Source organism: Stegostoma tigrinum, chromosome 29, assembly GCF_030684315.1.
Source record: "Stegostoma tigrinum isolate sSteTig4 chromosome 29, sSteTig4.hap1, whole genome shotgun sequence".
In the NCBI taxonomy this organism is placed as follows: Eukaryota; Metazoa; Chordata; class Chondrichthyes; order Orectolobiformes; family Stegostomatidae; genus Stegostoma; species Stegostoma tigrinum.
In genome coordinates this window covers 2,141,428-2,166,419 of record NC_081382.1, presented here as the reverse complement: position 1 = coordinate 2,166,419, position 24,992 = coordinate 2,141,428, and the positions used below count along the sequence as shown (strand labels likewise).

The window sequence follows — 24,992 nt, the reverse complement described above, 5'->3', positions numbered from 1 at the left end:
GACACTGACTCAAAAAACCGGTGCATGCACAATTTTAAAAAAAATCACAGGGAATGTGGGTGTCATTGGCTAAGCCAGCATTAATTGCCCATCCCTATTTTCCAAAGGGTCAGCCACATTTCTGTGGGTCTGGGGTCACATGTAGGCCAGACCAGGTAATAATGGCAGCTTTCTTCCCTGAAGGACATCAGTGATCCAGATGGGTTTTTACAACAATCAATGGTGATTTCATGATCATCATTAGAACCTGAATTCCAGATTTCTTTTCATATTGAATTCAAATTCCACCACCTGCAATGGTGGCATTCAAACCTGGGACCCCACAACATTATTCAGTGGACTCCTGGTTGGTGCTCACTATCCAGTGGGTTTCCGATCAATTCACACTTATTCAATGAATTCTGTGTTACTGTATCACATGAAACTACAGGATGCATATAAAATTGAACAAAAACAATCAGTCCAGCCACTTAAGCGAGAAAATTTTTTTTGCCTTTAATGAACAAACATGGTTGAAGATAAGTTACATACAGAGTGCAAAGGAAGGTCCCAGGGCATCCACCACTAACCTGTAACTGACTATTTTCACAAACTATCAGCCAGAGGGAGCGGATCTGACCATTACACTTGTTTGAGCTGGTGAATGAGCAAGCTGTCCTTGAATAGCCCAACCCCCATTCCTTTAGTGTCAGTTAATGAGCAATGCAAACAATCTGTCCATATTTGGAAACTGCCTTTTAAGTCAGGGACCTTTAGCATAAATTCTCCAAACATTGAAGAGGAGATGAATCAGACCCTCAAGCTAGTGTCACCATTGGTTGATCTGCATCTAAACACCATTTATCGCTTTTGCTCCCTATTCCTTAAACCCACTGCACCCCCAAAAAATTATCAATCCCAATCATGATTGCTCCAAATGGCCCTCAGAATCATCAGCATTTTGTGAAGGTTTGAAAATTGCGGCCTCTCTGTGGTATCAATCTGGCTCAAATGTTCAGACTGTACTGGGAAAAGAGAACAGTGGAGTGGGCTTACTTGGGAGCTATTTCAAACAGCTCTTGTTCTAACCTCAAACTAAAAATCTAAAAGCAAATTCCAGGCACACTTACCATGTGGTGGCAGAAACTCTCCCTATCCATCTGCATTTCAGAGATTGGGTCCACTTTCCTCAAGACTTTTCCTCCTGCTCCTTCGACAAATGACTGGGTTCAGAGCTGCTGGAAATCACAGGGAATTGCGTGAGAATGGCCCACACAGCCTCCTGTGCGCCTTACGCACCGGCCAGCAGAACAAAGGCTACTCTGAGAAAGAGTCTAGATCATGTAACAAAGGGGAGGCCAAACTTGATCAACAAGAGCCACTGATTTGAGCCCCTTTCTTCTACTCATTCCCTTGATAAAACAGTAGCAAATGCTTGGATTGCAAAACCAAGCTAGCCAGATCATAGATGCTGCATTCGAGATTTTAGAAACCAGAAATAGAAAAACTCTACCTCAGCTTCAGAACTCAAATCAGCGAGTCACAAAATCTAGACGTTGTTGCTTAGACATTTCAGATTGGGAGGGGAGAGACTGTGATAGAGTCTTTGCTGCTTCTTACCCTGGATGGTTACATCCCAAGGAATCATCCAGAAAAGGAAATGACAACTCGATGAGTAACTGAGCTTCCCGACTCTCTCCAGGGATATGGGGAAGGGGCAGCTGGCTGGCAGTGCATGCTCATCCACACAGGAGTGTGGTGATAACTATTCTGAACATTAGCAGTTTTGTTGAATTGTTGTCAAACACTTGCTGTTGTTTGTAGAAGAATGAATATTCTCTAGGTGATTCTTCAAGTAGCTAGGATCCAGGGCTGACTAGATGCAAAGAGCAACAGAGACCTCATCTCTAACACACACAGACATGCACAACTCCTTTCTCCTGACTGCTGTTCTGAACTTGTGCCACCAGATGAGGCTTCCAGATGATTCTGTAACTCCCTGCACCACGTAATAAGTGCCACTATGTGGGGCCAAGCTAATGTAAATATACAAGTCACTGTATTGTTTAAAATATCATACAGGGGTGTACTGCATTGTACCTCACATTTAATGATTATTACATTTTGTAAGTTATTTCACTTAGAAATACACAGTGCTGTACATGTATCGTACAAGTATTTAAACTTGTACATTATTTTACTCTGGGCAAAAAAATTCCAAAAGGAACCCAATTCTGACTTTAACATTGTGAATCATAGTTCCCATAGGAATCAGCCATTTCGCTTCGAGTTGCAACTTTCAGGAGTACAACCACAATTTTAAGCAAGGACTTGCTGTATTCCAAAGCTGCCAATCTGAAGCAATTTTAGAGGATTAATATTGATCAATAATGTTCAAGTTGTGAAATCTTTGACAGGTTTAAACCTTTGAGACATGATGTGAAGTAACAGAGGAAACAATGATAATATACTGGAAATTCTATACTCCTCCACTCTGAGTGTTCAGAACTTAGAAACTGCAAACGATCCCATAGCCTGTTTGAGAACCACAACATACAATATTACATGTCGTCAGAGCAATTCCTATTCAGGAAACTTGATCAACCTTAAATAGGGAAGGATTGCTTTGTTTAGTTTTGAATGACATGATCGAAAGACAAGGGGATCTTCTTCATGAGTGAAGACATGTTTGAGCTGCAGGCAAACTCAAGTGCCAACTCTACAAAAGGCAACATTGTCCTACACCAGCATAAAGTTGCTGTGTGACATCCAACTCTCAGGAGCCTGACAGAGCAATAAGCCAGGTGTAGAGCTAATGGAGTGACCAAAGGAAAGCAAATCAGCAGAACTTGGTGTGATGGGGAAGAAGGTAGACACAAGCAGAGGGAGAGCAAAGGCAAGCACAGTGCCAGGGGAGCAAAAGCCAATCACCACCAGGGATTTGGAGGGGGGTAACAGAATCGCAAACACCACATGCAGGGGAAATGAAAACACAAACACAGGATGAAAAGGAAAATGTGAACACAGCACAAAGTAGAAAAAACAAATAGAAGGTGAGGGGGAAAACACTAAACAAACAAGAGTGCACCAATACAGCACTAAACTGGCACCAGCATTAGCCCCCTAGCAGGGCAATGAAACAGCCTTGGTTGCAACAAGACTCTTGCAAAACAGAAGAGAATTACTGCTGGTTTGCTATACCCTGGCACTTGATTGGTAAAACCTAATTGGGCACAAAGGTAATGATTGAGGAGGAGGCAGTTGCTTGAATCCTGCACCTTATATCAGGATGATGGGGCTGGAGTGGACATGGTCCCACTTACTGACAAGCTCTAGCACATAGTCTGCATTGCAGAGTGTGTTTCAAAAAAAAAAATCCCACAACCGCAGCATTGTAAACTGTACTGCAAATGAGAGTGTCAGCTCCAGTCTTAGCATTTGCTCCATAATAGCTGCCCTCAAGAATGATAGCTCCAATTCCTAGTCAGATCATAGTGACCTTGACTGATCTTCTCCAATCTCCTGGCTCTTGTATTCAGCCATCCATTCAGCAGAGACTTTCAGGCCTCAGATAGTCTAACAATGTCATAATGCACATAGCCAAGAACCGGGTAATGCACAGGTCCAATGTTGGTTCAGGGAGTTTATTGGTTAACTCACTAGTAGGTTCCTTCACTACCCATTAAAATCGCTTCACCCAACAACTAGGCACTAATCATTACAGTTTTATTTGAAATTGTAGCTTGCATTAATTACATGTGCCCTTCTTTTCACTCAATTTGAAGTCACAGCAAGCTACTTCCCAGACTTTCTAAATGAAAGAGGATGGAAATAAAAGTTTGAGACAAAGCTCGGACAGATGTGAATCCTCACTCATTCCTAATATGCTGGCAACCCAATTGAGGTAATGAGAAACCAGCAACGAACACCAGGTGGAGGAGCGGCGGTATATGGTTTGCTGAATGAAACACCCAAACTCTTACTGAAGTGGCTTTTAAGGATTGGGGAATTACAAAGGAAAGGAAAGGCTAATTTTGGAAATGGTGAAGGAGAAAGAGACAAAGCATCCTCAGCTCTCAGATGTCTCAAGGGTTTTAGCATCATGCAGCCATCAAAACTTTTGGGGTGGGAGGGAGTTGCTCGTCAGTGCTGTGCAATGTAACTGGCAGAGAATTTGGATGGGCTGGGTCTTTCACTGAGCCATTCTTATCTGGCCACAAACAGGCAAATAAACAGAGCCGTGGGCTGCAGTAAGGCTGCACCTGCTCATAGATCCTGAAACTAGATATGATTCACACACCATGGATTCTATGGGGGGTAACAGGGCTCAAGGCTAAAATTTTCTTTTCCAACTTTGCAGAGCCCTCTCAGTTCTCAAGAGACTGGCAAAAGAAAATGACACTACAGCTGCCAAGGCACTGATCACTTGGTTAAAGTAACCAGACAGCTGGAGCTAACTCGGGCTGCGGATCACAGCAGTACACCTTCTAAACAACGCACCTTATAAATAGTTAGAAATGTACAAAATCAGCCTGTGATGGGAGACGGGTGGAATTCCCAGAGCTTGGTACAGTTTCTTCCATAAAGCTCAGGCACACGTCTGTGCCAATGTTAGAGGGGAATTTTTAAAAGTGTGGGAACAGGGAAGTAATATGAAGACAATGCAGAATTCAGGCCAAGTCTATAGTTCCTCGTAGTCTCCACTCCCCTTGCTCCTCACAACATGACTATCACCGCTGCCAATTAGAAACTTCTCCAAATCCTCCATGTCCTCATCAGCTTTGTCCTTGGTCTTCACTTTCTTCCTCCTCCTCTTGTCGTCAGATGTCACTTGCTTCTCCTTCTTTGGTCTCTCCTCGGTTTCGTCTTTCTCCTTCTCTTTACTTTTCCTTGGCTTGTGTCTCTTTTTCTCCAATTTCTCATCCTCCTGAAAATGTAAAACACATGGTGCACACGTGCTCTCAACTCTTTACACTACAGCATTGCCCAGATCAAGTTATTGGAAAAGGAATTCTCAATACCTTCAGCATTTTCACACACTCAAACCTATCGTTCTCTCTTTCAACATGAGGCTGTGGCACTGTCCACATTTAAACTTGATTGACTGTAAAGTACTTAGGGACGTCATGAAAAATGCTATAAAACTACTTGTCTGTCCTTTTTCTCATTTAGAAAAAACACATCACAAATGAAGAGATATTACATTCTGTAAACATTCCAGGGCTGAGTTAAGAATGAAACAGCACTGTTTCATATATTTCCTGAAAGTGGTTAGAAGCTCATGGATGCGATAGGTTCACAGAGAGGTCAGATACAGCTTTGCTTTAATATCTCATCCAGAAGATGGCATCTGTGACAGGGCAGTACAGGGCGTGACACGGCAGGGTGGAAGGTCAGCTGGCACTGTGGGTTCTAGTTTTCAGTATGGAGCTTCTGACTCAGTATGCTTGCGTTACAACTGATAACCCCAATTCCACTTTTCTCCCTCCTCTAGTCTTTAATGTCTAGCCTGTACTTTGTGGATATTTGTCACTAGAATATTTAAATCTCCGAGTATTGTACAAAAAGAAAATTACCTCTCGGGTCTTTTTCTTCTTTTTCTTCTTTTCTTTGGAGGAACCCTTGCTGGTTTTCTCTGCCAAGGAACCAAAATTCAGTTAGCAGTGAGCTTAAAGAACCATCTAAGGTAGGGTTACACAGCTACTTACAGCTGAGTTATACCTTGGCTGTGACAGGTTTGACAGGTTAACTAAACCACTAAGGAAATTGCACACCAAATAAAAGTGAAAGAAATTCAAATATATTAAAGAAGTATTGAGGATTCACAAAGTTTTGTTTTTACCTCCACCTAAAACTCTGAATTCCAATGCTATCCTGCTGCCTGATTACAGCCTGGTTTAATGCTGATGACCAGGTTCTGTTTTATCTTCGCTCCTTCCCTGCCTAATCCCAGAGGACCCGAGCAAGCTGCTCCTAGCCTTCCAAAGATCTAGGATTTACCACATGGAAAAGTCCCCAGCTGATGTGGTTAAGGTTCCTGCTCTGGGTGCTGAAGGGTGGTTTCTACTAACATTACAGCACTTTTTAGCCATTTTCACACAGAACGGAATTTTAAAACAAAACATATTTTTAGAAGTAATAAACTAAGTAGCAAGCGAATAATTTGCGAAATTGATGTTGTTTTTGCCATGGATTAAACAATAATTAAGCAATTCTTTAACTTCCTAGCACAACTAAAGAACATTTCAAGTGCAGTGTTTGAAAGACAAGAGATCCTGGCCTATGAGCAGTTGGAGGATATAAACACAGTGGAAGCTGCCTTTTTGAAACAGGGGGGTTGTGAGGGCACTCGGGTTTGTTAAGAGGTATACAAGGGTTTTAGTCAGGGCAAGAGTTTAGAACTGTCGGAAGATTAGAACTCTTTCTGCCTCAGTTATAGGCTAACACAGCATGCCTTTTTTTGTATCATTAGGGATATTGCACAAATGGAGATACCGGCAGTTCATCTTCTATCAGCCTGGTTTCATGTCACCGAGACTTAGATCAGTTTATTTGGAGTGTGTCTAAAGTAAAAGTAAAATTCAACAATACCCGCCCATTTGAGATTGCTATGTCTCTGGGTTATTCTCAACAAGTACCTGGCAGTATGAAACACGTGGCCCAAATACGAAGACATGCAAACAACTCAGAGTGATTTTGCTGAACCTCAGAAGGGGTCCAACCTTGGTGAATTCCTAACACCTGATATGCTCATGGAAGTGAGCTTCCAGCATACATGAAATCAATTCCTGGCTTAATTTGGCTTCAGTAGCAAACAAACACAGGTAGAATAATTGAATGGAGAAAGTTGATCTCCACTTCAATAACCAAACTCATTCCTGTCCAATGCTTGTGCCACCCAATAACACTATCATAGCAATCAGTATTTCCATGGTGACTGTGCTTTTAAGTACAGCAGCAATTCCAGACCTTCATCTGTAAACAGAGGGGCCATTCCCTTGTTTATCATAGAACCAGACGCTAAACTCAGTGTCTTGAAATAATGTAGTCCCTGCAGCCTGAATCCTCTGCTTTTCCACTTCAGTATGGTACAGACTGCAAATCTAGGTCTGTTTCTCAAATAGATGCAAATGTACAACTGGCATAATTTTGAAGACCATATGCATATCCTGCTAATGCTAAGTCATCATATTGACATTCACTCAGTATAGAAAGCTAATACTGGCTAAACAGCAGCAGCAGCATACAACACTCTCACAATACCACACTTCAAACCCGAGACATCTTTCATAAGATCAATATTCTGTCCAGTTGCAACCAACTCCCCACTGAAATGACCTTGTACCAAGCAAAACAAACTTTCACACAGTAAGTAGTTAGGGTATGGAACTCACTGCCTGCAAGTATGGTGGTGGCAAGTTCATGGAGGCATTTAAGGTGGCATTGGATGATTATGTAAAAAGGAACAATAGGCAGAGTTACGAGGAAAAGGCACGAAATCAAAGCACTCAGTGGGTGTGAATACAATGGGCTAAACAGTCTCCAGCGCTGTAACCCTGAAACATACCTTAGTAATAATAACCGCCAGCTAGCAGCAGCTCAGAAAGGGAACAGGCTTTGCTTAATTAAGTATGTTCGGCAAAAGAGGAAAACCTTATCTGTAGTCACTATTCTAACCATTTCCTCATCAGAAAACTTCCTCACTGTGGACCTACCTTAAAACCACACCTGGGGTGGAGGTGGAGGATTAATAAAGAACAGTACAGCACAGAAACAGGCCATTCAGCCCACCAAGGTTGTGCGAACACGATACCTTTTATACCAAAAATCTCTTGTCTCTATGCAGTCCATATCCCTCTATTCCCTGTCTATTCATACATCTGTCAAGATACTTCTTAAACACTATTTTATCCGCCTCCACCACCTCTTCAGGTAACACATTCCAGGTACTTACCATCCTCTGGGTAAAACATGTGCCTCTCACAACTCCTTTGAACTTACTCCCTGTCACCCTAAGTATATGGTCCCCATGGTACTTGACATTTCTTCCCTGGGGAAAAGACTCCAACTATCTATTCTATGATGCCACATATAACTTTGTGATCTTCTGTCAGTTCACCCTTCATCCTTTGACGTTCAAGGGTAAGCAAACCAGTTTGTCCAATCTTTCCTAATAGCAAATACCCTCCAAACCCGATAACATCCTGGTAAATCATTTCTGTACTCTCTTCAAAGCCTCCACATCCTTTTGTTAGTGTGGTGATCAGAACTGGACTCAATAGCTGCAAATTGACTTGCCAATTTTTATACTGTATTCCCCAACCAATAAAGGTAAGCATGCCATATGCCTTCTTGACCACCTTATTCCCGTGTGTTACCACTTTCAGGGAACAGCGGGCCTGTACACCTAGAACTCTCTGCATATTGACACTTCTAAGGGTTCTACCATTTATTGTATACTTCCTTCTGCATCACCTTGCATTTGTCTGCATTTAACCTCATCTGCCATTTCTCTATCCAAGTCTCCAGTCTACCTATATCCTGCTGTATCCTCTAGCAATCCTCATCACTACCTGCAGTTCCCCAAATCTGTGTGTCATCCCCAAACTTACTAAATAGTCCACCTACATTCTCCTCCAAATCATTTACATAAATTACGAGCAACAGGCATCCAAGCATTGATCCCTGTGGAACAGATCCCTAATCAGAAAAACACACTTCCATCACTACTCTGTCTTCTGTGATTAAACTAGTTCTGTAGCCATCTTACTGTGGGTCTCATGTGACTTCACCTTTGTACCAGCCTGCCTTGAGGGACCTTGTCAAGAGCTTGCTAAAGTCTATAGACAACACATCCTGCCCTGCCCTCATCAATCATCCTGGTCACTTCCTCAAAAAACTCAATCAAGTTTGAGAGACACCATGTTCCCTGCACAAAACCATGCTGCTTATTGCTAATAACAAGGAGGAATCCCACTAGCCAACATTAAAGGTTGGCTAAGAACATGGCAAAGCTCACAACGTAACCAGAGTGGAAGTAAACAGGGCTAGTGAGCCTGATCAGCCCGTGAAAGACATACTGTATTCTGGGCATAATAAGGAATTTTTGAGACTTTAATCATTCGATCAACTTTTCACAAAGAATAGAATGAACTTTGTTGGGTTCCTTGCAAATTAAAACATAAGGTCTTGTGACAAAACAAAGGAAAGGCCTGTTCTGCGCTGTATTGTTCAATGTTCTATGAAATATGAATTGTGGGAAATTGTTCAACTTCATAAACTCATTTGGAAATGTATTTGAGTCAATGTGCTGAGTGTTAATATCCCTGGAGTCTACATGCCTCTACATTCATTACTACAGTTTGCTCACCTGCAGCATATGGAGTAAGAATTGGGAGATTTTGCTGAATGCATAGATATCAAATCTGAGTGACTGAGTAATCATTTCCAGATACAAGCTTGTCACCAGGGAAACGGGTGAATGGTGAAATCTGCATTTTTACCTTCAGCCCTCTGTATATTCACATGTGCGGTTAGAATTACTCCACTCTATGTGAAATGCAACATCATAAGACAACAAGGCATCTAGCAGGTTGTTATAAATAGGATGGTAGCAGTTACAGATAGAAATCTTCACCCTATCTCGCCCAGCTACACCCTACTGCATAGATCATAGAATCTATGCAGTGTATGAGCAGGCCATTTGGTTGACTGAGATCAAAGTGACCCTCCAAAGAGCATCCCACCTAGATCAACCCGATCCCTGTAATGCCCATGGTTAACCCACCGTGTCTACACATCTCTGGACACTATGGGGAAATTACTGCAGTCACTCCATCTAATCTGCACATCTTTGATCATAGGAGGAAACTGGAGCACCCAGAGGAAACCCACACACACATGGGGAGAATATGCAAACTCTATGCAGACAGTCACCCGAGGATGGAATTGAACCTGGGTTCCTGACGCTTTGACGCAGCAGTGCTAACCACTCAGCCACTGTGGCTCCCCATGCATCTTCTACATCCCTGTCTAAATCCTTCACAAAAACATTTAAGACTTTCCTGTTCCAGATGAATAATTTATTTACAAACTCACCAGATTTTAGTTCAAAAACATTTTCTACACTTTTTTGGTGTTTAATCTGTAAGTACTATTGTGTGCAAAATTCTGAACATGGTTTAAATTATTCTGTCAAACCTTTTACCAGTTGCATCATTATCCATGATAGCTCAAAACTCCCAGGATTATTAAATCTCTCCAGTGACACCATTTCCTCAACTATCAACATTAATTATGAACTCTTTCCCTCTCTCCACCAAATAGCTGGATTTCCTTCTCTCACTGATGAGGGTAGACAGCAGAGAATAATTGCAGAACTGATGATTAAAGTCGGAAATTTGGTTGAGACAGAAAGGAGGTGCTTCTTTCTTTAACCACTTGTGGCTGGTGAGGTTTATTATTATTTGTTAATAATATAATAAATTAGATTGGTAGGATACCTCTGCTTCATAGAGCACACATCCTAGTCCAAGTGGGAACTCCAGGGCAATTCTTATATCTGGAGTAGTACATAACAAAGCGTCAACAGGTAGAAGAGCTTTGGCTCTGAGCTTCAGAGGCTGAGCAGCAACAGGCCATCACTGCTGTGTGTCTCAGAAGCTAAGCACTTCATAGTTGGTATGCTTCTAGAGGTAGTCACCCTGCAGTTTAAGAGGGACCAGAGAACAGTCAAAGACGGTCATGCTGATAGTACAGGAATTACCTGTGTGCATCTTGCTCCATCAGGTATGCAGTACTGAATGTCAAGCTCAAAGGGAGTAATTCCTGGATAATCTTGGTTTCACATACAAGTATAGAAAATAAAGATAAGACACACAATTGTATGATTGGACAGGTGGTGGAGGATGGAAAGCTTTAGATTCGTGGGATATTTTGACCGGTTTTTTTGGGCGGGGGGAAATGGGATCTGTACAGGTCAGACAGATTGTATATCATTGCATCCAGAACAATATTCCCATGGGGTGATTTGCTAGTGATGTTACAGAGAAACTACACTAGTTTGGCATGAAATTGAAAACTGGATGAGGCATCCTAAAGGAGCAACAACAAGGAATTGTGACAGACTAATAGTACTAAAGTAATAATAGCAAGATATGGAGTCAAACAGATGAAATACATTGGGGGTTATATAGGTTTGGAGTGCATTTACATAAACACACAAAGCCTGATAAATAAGGATGTCTGCAAGCTCAAACAGCCATATGGATGTATGATTTTGTAGTGATAACAGTCTCAGCTCAAAGAAATGCTACACTTTTCTGGGTACAAGCCATTGGGAAAGAAAGTGAGGGGGTGATTGTATTAATTAGGAGAAAATTACGTTGTTGGAGAGATAGGACGTTCTGGAAGAGGTTGTAGACGTGCTTACCAAGCCAGCGGGTTTGGTTGCAAACGTTTCGTCACCCTGCTAAGTAACATTGTCAGTGCGCCTCCAGTGAAGCGTTGGTGTTCTGTCCCACTTGTTATTTATACGCTTGAGTTTGCTGGGGTGGTTGGTATTACTTCTGGTTTTGTTTCGCAGTGGTTTATACACAAAGTCTAATTCACTATGTTAGTTGATAGGGTTCCGGCTGGAATATCAGGCCTCCAGGAATTCCCTGGCATGTCTCTGTGTGGAGTGTATGAAATTGACATGCTGTCCCAGTCAAATTCATGTCCCTCGTTGTCAGCATGTAGTGAGACAAGTGAGAACTGGTTGTCTCTCTTGGTGGCTAGTTGGTGTTCATATATCCGTAATCAATTTTCTTGGTGTTTGGCCTATATAGTGTTTCTCACAGCCCCTGCATAATATTTTGTATGTTACTCCAGTTTGCTGGTTTTGGTTATGTGCACAAACCACTGAGAAACAAAACCAGAAGTGATATTAACACCCCAGCAAACTGTGGCATATAAACAACAAGTGGGACAGAACACCAACATTTCACTGGAGGCACACTGATGATGTTACCTCGCAAGGTGATGAAACATTTGCAACCAAACACACTGGCTCAGCGAGCATGTCTACCACCTCATCCACAACCTGATTTACAAATCTCCTGAAAACTAAGTTCTGGAGCAGGTCAAAGCAAGAATCAATTTACTCACAGCTAAAACATATCAAACATATTATTATATCGCTGAGTGCATTCTGTAAGCCTCCAATACTAAAATTAATTCAAACGTTTGCCATAAGTTTATAAAAATACTAAAAGCATAGCAAAAGAAAGGATGGGGTTGATTTGGACCCAAAAAAGACACACAGAGCATGGCTGAGATACTAAATGAGGACATTGCACCTGTCTTTCTCAAGGATGATGTTCCCAAGTTGTAGGATACAGTAGTAAAAGTAGGAACAAAATCTGGATTAATTAAGAGAAAACAGCTTGGACTTGGTCAAAGGATAAAAACTGGTTTAGCAAACTTAGAGCTTCTTCGATGAGACAAGAGAGTAGATGAGGGCAATATCGTTGCTGTGATGTATATGGCTGTAGTTGATAGTAAATGCACCAATTTGTTGGGAGTGATGAGTAAATATGTCCCTCTGAGACAGGCAAGACGGGGTAAGATAAAGGAACCTTGGATGACGAGAGCGGTGGAGCTTCTAGTGAAAAGGAAGAAGGTAGCTTACATAAGGTGGAGGAAGCTAGGGTCAAGTTCAGCTAGAGAGGATTACATGCAGGCAAGGAAGGAGCTCAAAAATGGTCTGAGGAGAGCCAGGAGGGGGCACGAGAAAGGCTTGGCAGAAGGAATCCGGGAAAACACAAAGGCATTTTACACTTACGTGAGGAATAAGAGAATGGTCAAAGAAAGAGTAGGGCCGATCAGGGATAGCATAGGGAACTTGTGTGTGGAGCCTGAGGAGGTAGGGGAAGCCCTAAATGAGTTTTTTGCTTCTGTCTTTACGAAAGAAACGACCTGTGTAGTGAATGAAACCTTTGAAGAGCAGGTGTGCATGCTGGAATGGATAGAGATAGAGGAAGCTGATGTACTGAAAATTTTGTCAAACATTAAGATTGACAAGTCGCCAGGCCCGGATCAGATTTGTCCTCGGCTGCTTTGGGAAGCGAGAAATGCAATTGCTTCGCCACTTGCGAAGATCTTTGCATCCTCGCTCTCCACTGGAGTCGTACCTGAGGACTGGAGAGAGGCAAATGTAATTCCTCTCTTCAAGAAAGGAAATAGGGAAATCCCCGGCAATTATAGACCGGTAAGTCTCACGTCTGTCGTCTGCAAGGTGTTAGAAAGGATTCTGAGGGATAAGATTTATGACCATCTGGAAGAGCATGGCTTGATCAAATACAGTCAACACGGCTTTGTGAGGGGTAGGTCATGCCTTACAAACCTTATCGAGTTTTTTGAGGATGTGACTAGTAAGGTTGATGAGGGTCAAGCTGTGGATGTGGTGTATATGGACTTCAGTAAGGCATTTGATAAGGTTCCCCATGGAAGGCTCATTCAGAAGGTCAGGAGGAATGGGATACAGGGGAACTTAGCTGCTTGGATACAGAATTGGCTGGCCAACAGAAGACAGCGAGTGGTAGTAGAAGGAAAATATTCTGCCTGGAAGTCAGTGGTGAGTGGGGTTCCACAGGGCTCTGTCCTTGGGCCTCTACTGTTTGTAATTTTTATTAATGACTTGGACGAGGGAATTGAAGGATGGGTCAGCAAGTTTGCAGACGACACAAAGGTCGGAGGTGTCGTTGACAGTGTAGAGGGCTGTTGTAGGCTGCAGCGGGACATTGACAGGATGCAGAGATGGGCTGAGAGGTGGCAGATGGAGTTCAACCTGGATAAATGCGAGGTGATGCATTTTGGAAGGTCGAATTTGAAAGCTGAGTACAGGATTAAGGATAGGATTCTTGGCAGCGTGGAGGAACAGAGGGATCTTGGTGTGCAGATACATAGATCCCTTAAAATGGCCACCCAAGTGGACAGGGTTGTTAAGAAAGCATATGGTGTTTTGGCTTTCATTAACAGGGGGATTGAGTTTAAGAGTCGTGAGATCTTGTTGCAGCTCTATAAAACTTTGGTTAGACCGCACTTGGAATACTGCGTCCAGTTCTGGGCGCCCTATTATAGGAAAGATGTGGATGCTTTGGAGAGGGTTCAGAGGAGGTTTACCAGGATGCTGCCTGGACTGGAGGGCTTATCTTATGAAGAGAGGTTGACTGAGCTCGGTCTCTTTTCATTGGAGAAAAGGAGGAGGAGAGGGGACCTAATTGAGGTATACAAGATAATGAGAGGCATAGATAGAGTCGATAGCCAGAGACTATTTCCCAGGGCAGAAATGGCTAGCACGAGGGGTCATAGTTTTAAGCTGGTTGGTGGAAAGTATAGAGGGGATGTCAGAGGCAGGTTCTTTACGCAGAGAGTTGTGAGAGCATGGAATGCGTTGCCAGCAGCAGTTGTGGAAGCAAGGTCATTGGGGTCATTTAAGAGACTGCTGGACATGCATATGGTCACAGAAATTTGAGGGTGCATCCATGAGGATCAATGGTCGGCACAACATTGTGGGCTGAAGGGCCTGTTCTGTGCTGTACTGTTCTATGTTCTATGTTCTAATTTGATTTTCCAAATTTCATGAGACTCTTGAATCTGTGGTCAAGACATTGGCAAATATCAATTCAAGGAATGAGACACAGAGCAAAATGAGAACTTCAGACTAATAATCTCATGACAGGTAATCTCATGACAGTCTTTGGGAAAATGCTAGAATTCATTAAGGAATCGCAGCAGGACACTAAGAAATCATGATTAAGAGTCAACATCGTTTTGTGAAAATGAAATGGTGTTTTCTGAAGATGTAATGAACAGAGTTGATAAGGCGAATAGTGGATAGAGTATATTTCAACTTGTAAAATAAGGTACCATACAAGGTTGTTAATAATCACAGAATCCCTACAATATGGAAGCAGGGCATTCGGCCCATTGAGTTCACATCAACCCTCCAATGAGCACCCTACCCAGACCCATCTCTCTACCATATCCCTGTAATGTTGCATTTCCCATAGCTAATCCACCTAGCCTAAACATCCCTGGACGCTGTGGGCAATTTAACATGATCCACATAACTTGCACATCTTTGGACTGACAGAAAACCAGAGCATCCATAGGAAACTCCCACAGGAAGGGGAGAATGTGCAAACTCCACACAGTCTTCCAAGGGTGCAATCAAACCCAGGTACTTGGACTGGGAGGCAGCAATGCAAACCACCAAGCCGCCATGCTGCCCTTGTGCATAAATCACAACAAAAAAAAATCAGCATCTAAGCTCATCAGGTAAATGGAATGCTGGTCTTTGCTTTGAAGGGAATAGAATGCGAAACAGGGAATCATTGCTCCAACTATACAAGGCACTAGTTAGGCACAGCTGGAATACTGAACAGTTTTGGGTCCCTTATCTAATGAAAGATATACTGACACTGCAGGCAGCACAGAGAATGTTCACTAAGAGGATACCAGATATTGAGGAGCTGTCTCATGAGGAGAGGCTGAATAGGTACAGTGTGCATCCGCTGCAGTTTAGAAGAATGAAAGGCAACCTAACTGAATCATAAGATTCTGAAAGTGCTCAACCCTGTAGAGGGTGGGGAGGCTGTTTCCCCTTGTTGGGAACTCTAAGACAAGAGGACATAATCTCAGAGTAAGGGATCACCCAGTTAGGACAGTGTTGAGGAGGTTTTTTTTTTCCAGAAGGTAATAAATCTGTTGGGACTATTCACTGGTGAGGGTGGTTGAAGCCGAGTCATGAAGTATATTTGTGGCAGATTTTTAATCAGTAAGGCAATCTATGGTTATGAGGATATGGTAGGAAACTGCAGTTGAGAATGATTGGATCAGCCATGGTCTTACTGAATTGCACAGGAGTTCTGTTCCTACAATTTACAATCTCAGCTGTAGAGAAAGAAATAGAGTTAATCTTTTGAGTCCAGTAGGAGACTTTTTCAGAATCAAAGAAATGTGGAAAAGACCTAGATTTCAGGCCTTGCTCGAATGGGACTGTACTTCCACCTGAAGTCTAAGAGTTCAGCAGATGTAAATCATCAACAATAATGCGGATACAGAGAGACACGCAGCTACAATGAGCATGGAAGAAAGCAAATGTTATGTTGCCCTTTACTGTGGGTGGGGACAGTGAGGACAAGAATGCAAACGTAAGAAATGTTGCTGCAATTGTTCAGGGTTTTGGTGAGATCATACCTGGAATATCTTACACAGTTTTGGACACTTACCCTATTAGTCCCTCTTTCTCCATGGGGCGGCTTCTTTCTCTCTCAGGGGTGGGAGTGCTCATTCTCTGAGTGCTGGCAAGCTTTTCTGGAAATCTTATTAATTTATTTATGGGATGATGACACTGCTGGTAAGACCACCATTTGTTGCCCACCCCTTACTGCCCTTGCGCTTGAATTGGGTGGGCCGCTCAGTCATTTCACAGGATATTTAAGACTGGAACCACATTGGGCCTGGAGTCAAATGATGACTAGAGCCAGTAAAGATGACAGATTATGAAACTTGCTTTAAATACCATATTTCGTTCTGTAATTAATAAAAAGCTACTGTGATGGAATTTGAGTTTTTGTCCCCAAAGCAATATTCCGGGTCTCTGAGTTTCTAGGTCAGTTACTATCTGCTACGCCACACAGTCTCCCCTAGAGGAGATCACAAAGTAATTGTTTGTGATTTCAGGAAACCATGAAATGCAATGAAGGAGAAATTTGATTTTAAAAATATCCAGTGCTCTACAGCCAATCTAACACTAATGAATGTAAGGTTTCTGTAATATATTATGTCTGATGTTAATATCCACAGCAACTCCTCTCATTAATAAACTCAAAACATTGATTGAGCACGAACTCCTGATGTCACCTTCATTGCTGCTTTCTGGAGCTGCAGGAGTTTTAGTATCGATGCCCAAGCCAAACAAGTCGAAGTCAGTAGTTTGCTTTTTGGTCTGGGTTGACGGCTTCACTGGCACACTGAGCTTTCCTAAACTGAATTCATCGTTGGAGAGCTCAGAGCTGTCCTCTCGAACCGGAAATGTCTCCTGCAAAAAGCATCACCAGTTAACAGTTACTACTTCAGGAAGGGAATCATGAGAAGTGGAAGGAGGCTGGCTTCAAAGCCAGTCTGACGTCAGCACTAAAACACATAGCTCCAAATGAGAAAAGTATGGTTTCAGGTCACAGTGCAGAGAACTGATCAGCATCCATGTGACACATTCTAGTGCAAAACTGCGTGAGACCCGAACTGCGAGGTGAGCTGTAAAACCAAAAGCCCCAGCTGCCTTCTCAGGTGGACATTAAAGACTTGATTGTTAAAACAAATGTAGATGACTGCTTCCTGATGCCTTGGCTAATATTTATCCCTCAATTGACACACCATGAAGAGAATATTTGTAGATTATCACATTATTGTTTTTGGGAGCTGACTGAGCAAATTGGCTGAGATAGTAGGAAATGCCGATGCTGGAGAATCTGAGATAACACAGTGTGGAGCTGGATGAACACAGAAGGGTCTCAACCCGAAACATCAGCTTCCTGCTCCTCTGATGCTACTTGGCCTGCTGTGTTCATCCAGCCCTACACCGAGTTATCTGAGCAAATTGGCTGATGCATTTCCTACAATACAACAGTAAATACATTTCACATCAAACAACCCGAGAAGGTACAAGGTGCTGTAGTTTAGCTAACACACAGCAGAAACAGACCATTGACTCAACTGGGCTACGATAGTGTTTGAAGAACCCAGAAATCCTTTCTCCCACCCTACAGTTAACTCTGCTTCTGTCTCCGCAGATGCTTTGCCAGACCTACGGAATTTTCTGTTTCTATTTCAGGCTAGAGGGAACTTGCAAAACATTTAATGTCAAGAGTATTTTTACTACAACAGAATTTAATTAAATATGCAATTTGTCATTCTATTTTCACTAGAGACTTGAACAAAATCAGACTTCCTACTCAGCAAACAGGTCTATAAATTTGATGATGTGTTAAAAACAGGCCCAGAAGTAAAAATACAAATGTTAAGAGTCTGGTATTGACTTATTTAGAGTCATGGAATACCAAAGTCTATCTGGGATCTGTTTTCATTGAAAACAATCTCCACGAACTGGTATCACCTACACCATCCAAACAATCTACACCAATGCGTTCTTTCAATTCTCAGGAAAACCTGGTCCAAACGCTTTCTGTTGTATTGACTGAACTTTGATTTTTAACATAAAGAAAAGTTTTTCAACAGTAAGTCATATCAAATAATTGCATGTCAGTCTTAACAACTTCCATCACCAATTCTCCTCTTTCACGTTCTATCCCCATCAAGCTGCTGCCCCCTCCCACCCCATCCCATCCATAATTCAATCCAACCCCTCTCAGAATCTCCCTTCACAGTCACGGATAGTTGTTGTTAAAAAGGCCTGGCGTTCCGTTTCCATTGTTCTCCACCAGTGGTACCAGAACCATTAGCAACAGCACGTGAGGCAGGTCTCAAAGTCTTGCAGATTTCTGATAATATCCGAATTAGGATGAGAAGGTGGTGGGAAAATTAGCCAGGAGAATGCTGGACATAGAAATGAGGGAGACAGGTCTGAGATTGTAACCAGGCAGTGAGCTAACTCTGGGGGAGCGGTCAGTCAGTGTCCTGGTTCCAGAGGGAGCGGTCAGGTGGGGTGCTGTATTTCAGACAGCAGTCAGCCAGTGTCCTGCATGTGGGAGAGCAGTCAGTCAGCTCACTGCATTTCGGAGAGCAGTCACAGTCAACTTGAGCCTGTGGGATGAAAGCATGCTGTGGAATTTGGCCAAACCCGCAAAGCTTGCTTTGGAACAGAGATAAAGGTTTAGCCTTACGCCAATGTACCTGCGTGTGCTTGATGTCAAAGATTTGTAATTGAAGTATTTACGATTTCATTCTCCTGCCATCACTCTGCTCAGCTAGACTAATCCAAAACCACAAACAAGAAGGATATGACATTTTAAAATGTAAAGAGCAGAAATGAAACTTACAGTTGTGTTTTTTCTATTGGAATCATCACTCTCAAAGTCTGGGTCATCCATGACAAAAGACAGCAACTGCTTTGCAATTGGTCCCTCAAGATCACTCTCTGATGACTCCCCACATTCTTGAGTTGTCAGTTTGCTCTGACCTTTACCCTCAGTTGTGTGGAGTGATGCTGGCACTGGGATGAGTGGAGAGGCCAGAGGTGGGGCTGAAGTCAGAAAACTGTTCCCAGACAAGCTGGAGGCTGATTTTATAGCAGATGAACTGATGCTAAGGTCCTGCTTGAAAGCTTTGGTTGGAGCTCTGCCCTGGGACTTTAACAAACTTTTGGAAGCCCTGAAGAGGAACAGAAAATACAACTGGTTTACTAATGAAGGAAGAGCACCCAGGTTGTTAAGACTCAAAATGACAGGCAAAGGGCCATCACAGCAGTAGGAGAAGGGGCTGTGATTGGAAGGAATATTTATTTACAGGGTTTGTTATCCACATGGACATGCTCTCTGTCTAGTCTTTGGGACAGAGTGAGATAGGTATCAGCCATGATCTCCAGTTTCTGATGTCTGATCAATGTGGACAGGAATATTGGGTGGAGGACGAAGTGAGCTTGAATATTATGGCCTTTAGCTCAGTCACCTCAAGGCACTAGCTGGTTTTTCATGCGAGCAGTGACAACATGAAGTGACACTAAACGCTCAGGGAACCTCACTGCACAAGAAACAACTCAATCTTCACTTTGCCCATCATGAAGTTGGAATATTGGAAAATTTAAATTTGACACACTTTGCAACTTTACAGCTTACATAGAATCTTAAACAACAGGAGGCGGCCAATAGACCACCATGCCTGTACTAGCTCTTTGAAAGAATTTTTCAATTACTCTCACTCCCAAGAAGCCCTCAAACTTGCTCCTCTCGAATTTAATACCTTTTTGAAAATTATACTGATTGCTTCCTTTGCCCTTGCAGGCACCATATTCCAAACTGGAACCCAAGCTCTACGAATTAGCAGCAGCAGGCCATTCAGCCCTTTGAACCTGCTCCACCATTCAATATGATCAGGAGTGATCTGACTGTGGCTTTAGTACCACTTTACAGTCTGTCCCCCAGACCTCAACTCCCTTGTCAATCAAAAATCTCTCTGAACTCAGCCTTGAATATATTCAGTGAGCCAGCCTCCACTGCTCACTTGGCTAGAGAAATTCAAATATGCACAACTCTCAGTAGAAATCACTCGTCTTAACCTCATTTTAAAACCATGCCCCCTTGTTCTAGTTTCCTCAGGAGGAGGAACATCCTCTCAACATCTATCCAGTCAAGCCCCTGGACAACTTTAGATCTTACAAACAAATAGCCTCGTATTTGATGAAGAGCATTAGGAGAAACTATTTCCAGTGGCAGTAGGATTTCTAATTAGAGGTCATGAATTTACCATAATTTGCAGAAGAAGCAGAAGGATAATGAGATGAATTTGTTTTGCGCAGAGTTGAAATTTGAAACATTCTTGAAAAGGAAAACGTTTGTAGGGCTGAGGAAAAACAGAAGGGGAGTGAGACTGAAAGGTCAGCTCATTCAAAACAGCATTTCTGTTAAATGTACCTTAACTGTCTCTGCTCAAAGAAGCACAATCCAAGCTTCTCCTGTGTCTCCATGAATTGGATGCTGTTCATCACTGGCATCGCTAAGTCTCCCCTACCCTCAACCAAGACTGTGACTACCTTCCCAAAGTCTGGGGTCAGTTCTTTAGCGAAGACCTCAGTGATTTATAAAGGGCTAGCACATCCCATTATTATTGTATTCTACTCCTCTATTAAAACAGACAACCACCTGTTTTTCTTCATCACAACTTTCTTAATTAGCCGTTATTTTTAAGAATCTGTGCACAAACAATCCTACGCCGCTTTGTCCATGCACCTCTTGTTAAGTTTGTACCACTTACTTTACAATGCCTCTCATTTCCCCTATCAATATGCTACACTTCACACCTTTTCTCGTGAACTTCTATCTATGATGCATTGGCCCATTTTACCAGCCAGTATCCTTGTGAATTCTGAGACCAAACTCCTGGGCATTTGCTACATTTGAGTTTTCCATCTTCAGCAAACTTTAAAATAGGGCCGAGCACATCCAAGGCAGATCATTGATGTAAACGGACAGAATGGTACTTCTAATGCCAAATCACACGATACAGTAATTTAAACTGTCCTACAGTCAGTAAAACAACTGTTTGCTACTTCTCTATCACTGACCGTTTTGGTGAATCTGGACAAACGGTGACTTTTGCACTCTCATCTTCATCACTGGACAGTGTGATGTTTTTACTGGGAATCTGCGATTTTACACTTGGATCCTGCAGCATCTGGTCATCGAGATCTAAGTCATCCTGGAAATCTGTGACCATAGGATTCCCCTTCCGCTCCCCGTCACTGCAGCACAGCAAGGCAAGCAACAAGTGAATCACAGTTGATAAACCGTTCAGACTACAAGCTAATGAACCCTACAAATGCTTCACTCTGCTCAAACCAAGATGGTGACAGTGACCATGCAATCACTCACCCAGAAGGCCAACTCCAGAGATCCCAGCCCCTGCCCGCCAACCACCCCCACCCCAGCAACCCAATCAGTGACTCCAACTCTCCAGCTGCAACATAACGACTGCGTGATATTAAAACTATTTCATATGAAAATCCCAATTCAGGACTTCCCAATCCTGAGGATTCTGCACATAAGCCTCACGGTGATGGCTAGACTGTGCATGTTCTGAAATTCCTACCTGTCGCTGTCCTGCTGTGTCCCGCAGTTGCTTTCCTTCTGGGGTGGTGGATCCTCGAGGAAGCTCTTGTCAATTCCCTCATCAGGGGCGAAGTCATCAACATTCTGTGTTTTCACTTCTCCCTCCGGGGAGATCGGAGATGTAGTATCTATGTAAGAAGGTTGGCATCAGGAGAGGTTTGACTTTGTACAGGGAGCTGGAGGTGGTGCCGGAGGCAGGACAAAGGGCAGGGAAAGAGAGGAGGGACACATCAGCGGGGAACTGAGGACATCTGCGTACTGAGAACTCAGGAAACAGCAAGACAGAGGAAACGGCACTAAGATAAGCCTTGATGGTGCAGAACAGTCTAGAATAAAGTGAGAGCAGTTCAGGGCGATTCAGGGTCAGACGGAGGTGGCGCAGTGTGGAGATGTGAAAGAGGGCAGAAGAGTCACAGGAATTGGGGACAGCGAGCGAGGGAGCAAATGAACAGAGATGGAGATGAGAATAGGTATGGATAAGGGGGAATGGGCAAGGGCAGGTGAAGATAGGGATGAGCAAGGAAAGGGGAAAAGGGATTAGGTGAAGAGCAGTTGAGAGGAATGAATGACAGCAGCAGGGGAAGAGAGGAGTGATTGGGGTGTGGGAGGAGACTGGGAGACAGGAATGAACGAAAGGTGGAGCAACTATGTACAAACGAGAGCAGTGATGGGGTTGGTTGAGGGTCAATGAAGACAGACTGATGAGCAGGGAACGAAAGGGGACGAACAAGGAGGGGAATGCAAGTGGCATCAGGGTGTGGTGTGCAGAGCAAAGTGGAGTGGGCAATGAAGGGAGAATTGCGGGGTCAAAAGGGAGAGCAGTGGGTTGAAAGGGGCTGGACAGTTGAATGAGTGCTTGGGAGGAGGGAAATGTGTTGGTTGGGAGGAGGGAAATGTGTTGGTAGGGAGCGAGGGGAGGAGGGAGTGAAGGGAGGAAGGGGAATGATCCAGGAAGGGTGTGGTTGAGGGTAGTAACCCAGGATGTGAGGGGGAGGGTGCGGCAAGAAACGAGGGGTCAGGGAGAAGTGAGGGCAGCTCAATGTCAGGATGCTCAAGGAGAGGCCATGGAAAAGTGGGGGTAAAGTGTAGGGGAGCAGGATGAGTGGTGTGGGGAAGGGTGACTAGGAAAAGTATGGGGAGGTGCGAGATTTGAAGGGGACAGGAGGGACATGTTGCAATTATATCACAACAGGGGCTTACAATCAATCTTATCAAGTGAACAGTGAGTTGCAGGTTAATAAAGACAAAAAATGAACGTTAAGAATTGAGTGGTTTCAGGCTGACTAATCCCCGTTCCACAAAGACTCCAGAAACCACCGACTTCCCAGGTCACAGGTCAGCTTCCCAAGCCTCATTCATGAGGAAGGGGAGGCTGTTCTGTCTCTCAGTCAGATTCCCGACACGACACACCAATAGCAGCACATATCCACCCAATCACATGAATCTCTTGATATCATCTTCGAACTTACAAAAACCTCCCACCTCATCTTGGAAACTATCAGCATCCACAACCTTTACAGGACTCTGAAATAGTAGGAACTGCTGATGCTGGAGTCTCTGTTCCCTATATCCAAGAAATGTTTCCTGATTTCCTATCTAAAAGGCTCTGTTCCAATTTCTTCCCTAGCAGAGGACTGAGCTTGTTTCTATCTCCCCCTATCCAAAGTATAGCCCTTAAGTTGTTCAATGTCTTACCAGCCTTGGTAACAGGAGGTTCTGGTGTGGAAGAGGGACCAAACAGTCGTGAGATGAAGCTGCGACGCTGAGTAACCGGTGCAGCCTGGTTGCTGCTGGCAACAGGGGGAGCATTGAGAGGTGTGGGGGACACCTCAGGCGCCAGGCCTGGGTCAGTCAGGGGTGACCCTGATGCCGGTGGAGGGGACATTGGTGGAGTGGGAGATGCTTGCACAGGAGCTTGAGGGGTTCCAGGGCTGGAGTTGGTAGTGGATGCTGAACTTGGGGGTACCACAGGTGACTGTGATCCAGATGATGGGCTTTGGCCATTGGTTGCTATGGGAGAATTGAAACCCCGGTTCTTGGTTTCCATCAGCTCCAGGAATCTGCAAGATACAAAGAGAATGCAAGATACAAAGAGAATGCAAGATGTCAGTAAACAGTGGTGAAAAGATTTCCCAGTTATGGCAGGATCTTTAGAGACAGAAATAGAGTTAACATCTTATGATACTTCATTCACTCATGGGATATGGGCAAGCATTTATTGCCAATCCATACCTGCCGTTGGCAAAGTGGTGGTGAGCTGCCCTCTTGAACTGCTGCAGTGAAGGCACTGTGGATACCACAATGCTGTAAGAGAGAGATTTCCAAGATTTTGACTCAGTGATATAGAAGCAATGGCGATATATTTCCAAGTCAGGCCAATGAGTTATTTGGAGGGCTTCTTGCAGATGGAGGAGTTTCCATGTAGCTGCTGCCCTTGTCCTTCTAGATGGTACAGTTTGCAACTTGTAAAGTGCTGATTAAGGAGCCTCAGTGAATCACTGCAGTTTATCTTATAGATGGCACACACTACTGTCACTGTGTGGTAGCAGAGGGGCTGAATGTGGAAGATGGCGGATGGGGTACCAATCAAAAGGTTTGTTCTGAATGCTATCAAGCTTCTCAAGAATTGTTGGAGCTGTACTCGTCCTGACTCCCCAAAGCCTGTCTACCATCCTGAACAGGCTCTGGGGAGACAGTGAGTTATGTTCCCAGGACTCCTAGGCTCTGACCTGCTTTTGCAGCCAAACTATTTACATGGTTGATCCAGATCAGCTTCTGGTCAATGATGGCCCCCAGGATGTTGACATTGGGGGATTCAATAATGAAATGTCAAGCAGCAATGTCAGAGATGTTCATTGCTTAGTACTTGTGTAGAGAAAATGCAACTTGCCTCTGATCAGCTGAAGCCTGGAAGCTGTGAGTAAATCAGAACTCACAGGTCTGTTGGGTAATTCCCTAGGATGTTTGAAATTTTATCACTGGTTCAAGACAGCATATACAACTTTTGGATAATGAGGCAAAATAGCTGTAACTTTGGGGATGTTTGAAAATCAACTCGACAATTACAGCAATCTCTTGAGCTAAGAGTTTATGTTCTACCATAGATTAATCTGAAATCTCATATGTTATTATGATACAGTGATATTTAATATCACCAGATCAAACTAATAATGCATAGCTTCAAAA

General features: G+C 43.4%; 1 protein-coding gene across 1 annotated transcript in view; it reads right to left on the bottom strand.

Annotated features, from left to right (window-relative positions):
* Positions 1-470: 470 nt before the first annotated feature.
* Positions 471-24,992, bottom strand: part of LOC125465439 (rab-like protein 6) — a 119,019-nt gene continuing 94,497 nt past the window's right edge. The window contains exons 9-15 of the mRNA XM_048558966.2: positions 23,502-23,866; positions 21,787-21,934; positions 21,263-21,439; positions 19,023-19,353; positions 16,888-17,065; positions 5,556-5,614; positions 471-4,906 (exon numbers count right to left, since the gene is read on the bottom strand). Coding sequence (XP_048414923.1) covers positions 4,661-4,906; positions 5,556-5,614; positions 16,888-17,065; positions 19,023-19,353; positions 21,263-21,439; positions 21,787-21,934; positions 23,502-23,866 — 1,504 coding nt within the window. The 3' untranslated portion in view covers positions 471-4,660. The remainder of the gene's footprint in view (positions 4,907-5,555; positions 5,615-16,887; positions 17,066-19,022; positions 19,354-21,262; positions 21,440-21,786; positions 21,935-23,501; positions 23,867-24,992) is intronic.